The 8,365-nt window shown below is 40.8% G+C and overlaps 1 protein-coding gene across 1 annotated transcript; it reads left to right on the forward strand.

Moving 5' to 3' along the window:
- The first annotated feature begins 1,697 nt into the window (after window positions 1-1,697).
- Window positions 1,698-6,226, forward strand: LOC101162949 (iroquois-class homeodomain protein irx-1). The gene is made up of 4 exons (XM_023964384.1): window positions 1,698-2,382; window positions 3,348-4,455; window positions 4,779-4,854; window positions 5,689-6,226. Exons 1-4 carry the CDS (start codon window positions 2,140-2,142, stop codon window positions 5,762-5,764), a joined length of 1,503 nt encoding a protein of 500 aa, XP_023820152.1. The 5' UTR covers window positions 1,698-2,139; the 3' UTR covers window positions 5,765-6,226.
- The last annotated feature ends 2,139 nt before the right edge of the window (window positions 6,227-8,365 follow it).

Consider the following 8,365-nt stretch of genomic DNA (forward strand, 5'->3'; position numbering starts at 1 on the left):
AAAAAAAGGGGGGGGGACGAAATGGACAGAGAGGAAACCCGGAATTCTAATTTGTATAATTCCCTTTTTATGTATATATTCTCAAAACAAACGTTTTTGGAGAATTAAAAAAACAACTAATAGAATTAAGTATTGAATTAAACTTAACATTAATTTAATATGAAATACTTTTGCAAAAATCACTATTCCAAAGAGAAAATATGCGTAATTTTATTATTATTTAAAGTTTTTCTCTTCCTTTCCTTTTTGCGCCCTTTTTATGCAGTAGATCTCTTGGTCCCCTTTTTGCGCCAAGCCACCACAGCCATCATATTTAGTCTCCTGCACACATTTCCAGCGGGTTATCACCATTGCCATTCCTCCCCTCCTTTCTGATGTGTTACCCAGATTACCATCAGTGCCCCTCAGATATTTTTAACAGATCCTCGCCGCTCGGCAATATCCACTCGGAGCCATCTGGTGCAGATCAGAATCTGCAGACTTCTTGGGCTTCAGTCGTTAAGGCATTAAATCTAGATCTACAGAACACGCCCTTTGACTTGGGAGGTGGGTGATAGGAGAGTCAAGTCAAATAGAAGTAGAACAGTTGGAAAGAAAGAAAAAAATAAAAATGAACACTCTTCCCGCCCATGCGCCACATCTCTGGCTGTGACGCGTGGAGGAAGACAGCTCAGCATGTGTCCGACCCTTCCCTTTTTGGAAGCTGGAAATTAGACGTTCAATTCAAAAGGAAGTGACCAAAGCTGGAGCCTTTTTTCTCCCTCCTTCAGCTGCGCGCAAATATTCCACTTTGAGTTTTTCTTAAAAAGCAAAACAAGAAAAACTGATAGAAAAGTGGCGCACAGCACTCCAAACTGTGCTTCTTTACGCACACTAAATCTGTCATTAAGTTGATTCAATTAAACAAAAAAGAAAAATACATTTAGACTTTTTTGACCTTTTGTTTTTCTTTTAATCGGGATTGTCCACGGCCACTTTTCCTCAAAAGAAAAGACCGAAGTGGCTCTGTTGTTGCAAAAAGGATAACAATGATTTAAATCCACGCGCAAGCACGCAAAAAATGAAAGTGATTAGGGGTGGTGGCCATTAAATGCTAATGAAAAAAAAAGCTTGAGTAAATAAAAATATAAACACACTTAATTGGGAAATTAGAAAGAAAAAATGCGAAAAGCTTAAAAAACAATAAAATAAATGTTGATCACAAAACTGCACATAGCAAAAATGTTCTTTTTTTTTAAATATTTTAATTACTATAATTGTTTGGAAAATCTTCATTAAAATTAATACAAACTTGTTTAAATAATTTTCTAAATAATTGAAATAAAAAATAGAGAAACAAGTTTGTCGATGTGAATAAAATAAAAGCAGCACTAAAAGCGGGCTGGGATCATCAAATACTAATTCTTTAGTGGAGAAACTTTCCTCACTTTAATTACAATTTAAATCTATTCAAAGAAAGTTCCTGCTTCTGACGGGTTTACTTCCCCCTGTGTCGGACAGCTGTAAAATCGTGTAGACAGGTTGTCATACAACAATCAAAGCCGTCGGTGAATGGACTCTAATGCTCGAACATTTAACATACAATAAGTCCAAACACGGAGAGAGAAAGGGAGGAGAGAAGGAGGGAAGGAGAAGGAGAGAGAGAGAGAGACAGAGAGAGGGAGAGAGGGGACATAGCCAATGCGCTCCCTCTATATTCACATTATCCGCATAGCTCCGAACGAGGAGGAGCTTGTAGGCTCAAGAAGGGGATGCCAATCAAAGCATCAACTTCAAATTATATCTGAGAGATCAGCCTGGAGACCTCGGGGCCAAGCGCGTCAGTCGGAGCGCAATTGTTGATCAGATCACATCCAGCGGACTTTGCGCAAGAGAAAAAAAAGAGGGGAAAAGGGAGAGGAAGCCGAGATTTAAGAGCGGTTTGCTCTGACTTCATACCTCTATGTTTGTTTGAACCAGCAGAGACTCTGGCTTAAGCACTTTTCCCTGAACTCCTCTTGGTTCTTTGTTTTCTCTTATCTTTTTCTCCCCAATTTTTTTCTTTCTTTCTTTTTTTTTTTTTTTTTTTAAAGTTCCTCGTCTACTTTTTTTGCGCACTTTTGTCGGACGCTTGACCTGTGCGTCAGCTCGGCGGTGGAGATGTCTTTCCCGCAGTTAGGCTACCCGCAGTATTTAAGTGCTTCCCAGGCAGTTTACGGAAGCGACAGAGCCGGAGTGCTTACGCCTTCATCCCGGGGAGGGAGCACGGAAATCGGAGGAAGTCCGTCCGCCACCGCTGCGGCCGTCACGTCGGTGCTGGGCATGTACGCGAACCCGTACGCGCACAACTACAGCGCCTTCTTGCCTTACACCAGCGCAGACCTGGCTCTGTTCTCCCAAATGGTAAGAGCGTTTGAACTTTCCGTGAAAACTCTGCCTGCAGCGTCTGAATGAACGCATCATCAGCACACCTCAGCCTAAATATTACGTTTAGTTTTTTATTTTAATCATAAATAATAAGATGAAGAGATGCAAACTAAGTTTGGGGAAAAAACAATACATTTCAGTAAATTGATCTTTAAACAAATCAACATTTACTTTTATGTTGAAGGATAAAAACCAAACACATATGTATTGCTGTTGGGAATTTAAAAAAAAAGTATTTTGCTGAGTTTTTCTTGAAAGATTAAACACCTTCACCGATCCAGAATAAAATAAAAAAAACTACCAAAAGAAAACTTCAACATAAAAGTCCAGCAGATTCTTGAACGTCACACGACTTCATTACAGCAGTTGGTGCGTAAAGACGCAGGTGGCGCTAATAACTAACTTCAAATGCGTTAATGCGCAGGCTAATGGAAGCTTTAGGCCCAAAGGCGCTGGTCTGGGCTGGTGCTAATGCTTCAAAGCGAAAGCTGTTTTTCAAAACACAAGCATGTGCTTTGCAGGGATCGATCGGCCTGCTTCAGCTGATTCACCCCCCCCCCCCCCCCCTTCAAAAAAAAGCAATAAATGTTTTAGGAAAGGGGTTGAAATAGCTGGGTGGGGGGGATGCGCCAAGACAAAACTTTACTTTCGTTTTAAAATTTTCAAAGAGAAAAGTTTAACCAAAATAGCCTTCCTCAGATTTGGGAGTAATCACATTTACGACTTATGGGGGCTAGTTGCGCAGTCTTGCATGTGGCACATTAAAACAGACAAATATTTGTGGAGAACTCTGAATCCTGGATTTTTTAATTATTATTATTATTATTATTATTATTATTATTATTATTGATAGAGGCCTTTTTTTCCTATTGAAATGTTTACAATTGTGTTGTATGTCTACGCACGTGAAAAAGTAACACTTCTGTATTCTGATTTTGAAGGGGTCCCAGTATGAGCTGAAGGACAGTCCTGGCGTGCACCCTGCCGGTTTCGCAGCCCACACATCTCCTGCCTTCTATCCCTACGGCCAGTTCCAGTACGGAGACCCAGCCAGGCCCAAGAACGCCACCCGGGAGAGCACCAGCACCCTGAAAGCCTGGCTCAACGAGCACAGGAAGAACCCCTACCCGACCAAAGGGGAGAAAATCATGCTGGCCATCATCACCAAAATGACGCTGACGCAGGTCTCCACTTGGTTCGCCAACGCCAGGAGGAGGCTGAAAAAGGAGAACAAGGTGACTTGGGGGAGCAGGAGCAAAGAGGACGGGGAGGATGGCAATTTGTTCGGCAGCGGAGACGAGGCGGAGAAGAACGAAGACGAGGAGGAGATTGATCTGGAGAGCATAGATATCGACAAAATCGACGAGAATGATGGAGATCAGAGCAATGACGATGAGGACGATAAATCAACGGAGGGGAGCAGGGAGCTCAGGGGCGGCGTGGGGGTGCCTGGGGAGTTAGACAGCTTGGAGAAAAGACGGGCCTTTGCCCTGCAGGCCCACGAGGCCTTTGAGAAATCCAAGATTTCAGCTCACGCGGGGGCTAAGGACGCATCTGACGGCAACAACACTAGGGTTTTGTCTCCGGACAGACCAGGGCGCTTCCCCCTCCCCTCCTCCAATAAACCCAAAATATGGTCCTTAGCAGAGACAGCCACCAGCCCCGACAGCTCCTCTCAGAAGCCCACATCCCCCTGTGGGCCGGGGACCCCCACTCACCCATCAGCGCCCCACCACCAGATCCAGACGCACCCGGCCTTCCTCCCCAGCCACGGACTGTACACATGCCAGATTGGAAAGTTCCACAATTGGACAAATGGGGGGTTCCTGAGCCAGAACTCCCTACTAAATGTGAGGTCGTTTCTCGGAGTGAATCAGCACCATCACCACCACCACCACAGCCACCACTTGGCAGTCCAACAGCAGCAGCAGCAGCAGCAACCACAGCAGCAGCAACCGACATCAGTGGTGGTGTCACCCGTAGCAGCTTCTGCAGCAGTCAGCAACGACAGCAAGTCCCCAACAGAGAGCCACAGTCCCAATCACATAGGTAAGAGGACAGCGTGGGAGCGTGGACACGCACAATCACGCCGTTCACCCACAAACACTGTCATATCTTTTTTTTTTTTTGTGTGTGTGTGTAATTAGTCACGTGCACCTTTTGATTTTCTGGAAATTCAGTACAATCTTTACGCACGCGGACGCGCCACATCCAAAGTATTCAAACTTCATAAAAGTGATAAAAACAATTGTTATCAGGTGAACATGTTTGACTTTCAGGAGGAAAAAAACGCATCTCTGCAGTCGTTTTTTATTGATGTTTTATGTTTTTTTCCGTTTGTGACTTGAATTCTGATTTGTTTCGTTTTTCAGAGCGTGAAAACGGCGTAAGATCTGATTCGCCTCCAACACAGACGCCGAAGTCTTCCTTTCGACCTATTCTTGACAGGTGGGACACGTTTCAGCTTGTCTTTGCATTTTTTAAAGCACATAAAAGAAAAACAGCTCCATAAACAAGCGCAGATTTCAACCTTTTACGCATGGGAAAAAAACTGTAATTGGTCAAAAAGAAAAGAAAAAGAACAATTGATAAATCTATTTCCTATTAATATATTTTCAAAACATATTTTTGTAATATACAGACAAAGAATTCAACTATGATTGCTTGTATTCTTATTTCAGTGTTATTCTCTTTTAAATGTAAAACGATAGAAGGACTTTTGAGGGTGGGAGGGGTAGCACAGCTAAAGGGGGAAAAAATACAGTTTGCTTTGCGGGTGACAGGGGTCTTGACTCTCATCCCACACCCCCTTTAATTCCTCCCCTCTGGGGAGAGTGTGGCTACTTATCAAGCCACCGAGTAAAACGGACTCCGTCTGGGCTGTATGCTTTCCCTAAAGACCCATGGGAGAGCTGGAGCTCAGGGGAGCGCTCCTCACAGAGGGGGGGAAAAAAGAAGAAAGTAAAGCTATCGAAAAGAAAAGAAACGCATACATGTTTTTTTTTTTCCTTTTCTTAATAGAAAATTTTAAATCTTATTGCGCACGGAATTATTGTAAAATGTTGCAAAAAAAAAAACAACAACTTCCAAGCATGTATTATTATTTTCTTATTTATATTCAATTATTGAAGTTTAAAAAAAGCAGGAAAAAAAGGAAAGCACAAGGACTGCAGCCTGTTTCTAATCAGAACAGTTCAGGCAGACATTGAGATGCATATTGAAACCCGCTGTCCAAACACGGCGGGGTATTCATCTACTTCTCTGTATTATTCTTTTATCCAGATCCTCTCTGCCTTCCAGCGCCAGGAGTCCACAAGACGCCACACAACGGGTCCTCACTGCGCTCTCCTCGGCTTGATCAAGACATAATACATATATATATATATATAGACATGTTGCTTTTGATTGAAAAAGAAAAGAATGAAACAAACAGACTAAAAAGATAATTTACTCTGCCTAAAAAAAGGACAATGAGAAATAATAATGCATCGTAGCATTAAGTCACATATGGCGTAATTTGGTAATATCCTGTGGATGGATGGATTACTTCCTCTATTGTTGTGTAGACTATAATCGCGCCTATAATGTTACTCTCTTCCACTTTGCTTTGGCAGACTGGCCTATTTTGTTAGACTTTTTACTTTATTATATTATAATTATTATATTATAATTATTATTATTTGTCTCTACATTGTGTTTTGGGTGTTTTTTGATGTAAATATAAGGTGATTTAAATTTGTAAATAGAAAACGTTGAAGGAATTTTTTGTCCAGATCCTATATTTTGCCTAATAAACTAAATGAAATTATAGAGAAAAAGCCTAACCAGGCCTCTTTTTTTATATATATATATTTATATATATGGTTATTTGTTTATTATTTTCACTTAATGTTGGACGCCGAAAGTCTGCAGCCAACCCTAATAGTATTCCGTTTTTGGTGGAAAGCAGCGTGGATGCATTGAGGTGCTAATAATTGTCCAGATGGTTGCTGGTGACAGAAAATGGACAGGAGCAGCTGGGAAGGTCATTAAGTAATAATATGGGAACGCCCATTCCAAACAAAATCAAATGGTTAAAATCTAATCTGTCAGAGGGAGAAGTCGATTCGAAGATAAATTATTAATATTTTCCTTTCGGGGAGGAGGAGACGCCTGACATTGGCGGGCCTTGTGCAGCATGGGGACGCTGTCTGTTCCGAGGCAGATAGGGATCATTAGCCTCTAAAAGCAGCTTTTTTTTTTGTCTTTCTGTAGAAGCAAATATTGTTCGAAACTGACGGGATTTAAACCTAACAAGAGGACAGTTTGGATTTTACGCTGCGTAAAAGCACACATTTCACCTGCTGTGACGGTGCTGCTGTTTCTTTTTTTGTTGCAATATATATATATATATTTTTCTTTTTTCATTCATTTTATGCCATTATTTTAAATTATATGTCAGTTCTAAATCCGTTTTCCCTTACTTTCTTTGCGCGCGTAAAAACACACAAATCTGGTCACATAATTCCAGAGTATGGGTTTAACATACATGAAATAATTCAGTTTGAACGGCTTTTTAAAAGCTGCAATGACGATCAGTCCCCACAGTGAAGCCCCTTTTAAACCTGTGGAGCGCATGCACATCTGTTTTGCAATATCACAGCGACCTCTATGGGCGGGGAAAGGAATTGATCCCATCTAAAAGAGTTTTCGAGCTTTTAAAAATATTGAAAAAAGAAATAAGATGGTATTGAATATATAATAAACTGCGGGATTTGCATTCTGAGTTTAACTGTAAGCTTCATGACGTGAGTTTTGGATGCAGACAAAAAAATGAAAGTTATGGCTGTATTTTCAATTTTATGATATTAAAAAAAACATTTTTTTTCTAAATAAGATTATTTAAATTTTATAGATATATATCACAAATTTACTGTCTTTGCATAGCCTATTTTATAAGTGTGAAAGTCACTCAGAAGGCTGGTTGAGTGGAGCATGTCGGCGTGGCAGAGGAGGTCTTTGCGCGCATAAATCTGTCACTTTAATGGCCATTCTCAACAGCTCAGGGCCGTGATAAAACACCAACTGAAGTCATAGAAGTTTTTTTTTTTTTTTTGCTTGACTTTTACCACCAGCTTTTCTCTCCTCTAACACAAATGGAGCAGAAGACAGCGCGTCGTGATTCTCTGTCCTTTAATAGAGCCAACCTGACGCGCAAAAATGGGGTTTGGATCTGGGAATTCGGAACTTTCTCAAATATAGGACTGCGCGCTTGCGCATCCGTGTTTTTTTTTTCTTGGGGGGGGGGGGGGATAAATCATCCAACGAATGCAAAGAAAAATGCAGATGCCATATTTTCAATACCCCTCCCTGCACATCCCATCGCGAACGGGGCACAAATTAAATAACCTCTCGGTCTCCCATTTATTTCCCTTTGTAGTGGAACAGCGTGAGGTTAGTGCAAAGGCGTTAGCTGCAGGCCATAATTCAGTGTTTCCATAATACATACAAAATTATTCATTTAGTAAGTGGATGTACAGTGGATTGTCTAATGGGTAATAAGCGCAGTTGAAGCTGATAATTAGGCTGTCACTTCCCAGCATTACTTCCTTGGGTGTTCTGGGCCACGGTGGGGTAGGCAATAAATAAGTATAGCAAGATGAGAGGAAAAAAGGCAGAGAAGAAGCCCCAATGAACTAATTAAATGTAAATGCAGTGCAAAACAAAACACACAATAGTTCATTTTGTTTAAAAGAAAAACACAGACAGTGTGCTTGCACAATTTAATAATACTTAATTTTGACTATAACATTTTATTTACTTATTTTAGAGGTTATTAACTTAACAGCAAAAAAAAAAATCCTACTTTCAGTTTTCTTTTAAACCCATATCTTTTAAAGACAGTTTTATTTTATTTTTCCACCACATTGACTCCTGAGGTTCAAAATAGATTTAAATTGTGGCTCAAACAAGACAATAA

Source organism: Oryzias latipes, chromosome 16, assembly GCF_002234675.1.
Source record: "Oryzias latipes chromosome 16, ASM223467v1".
Taxonomy (NCBI): domain Eukaryota; kingdom Metazoa; phylum Chordata; class Actinopteri; order Beloniformes; family Adrianichthyidae; genus Oryzias; species Oryzias latipes.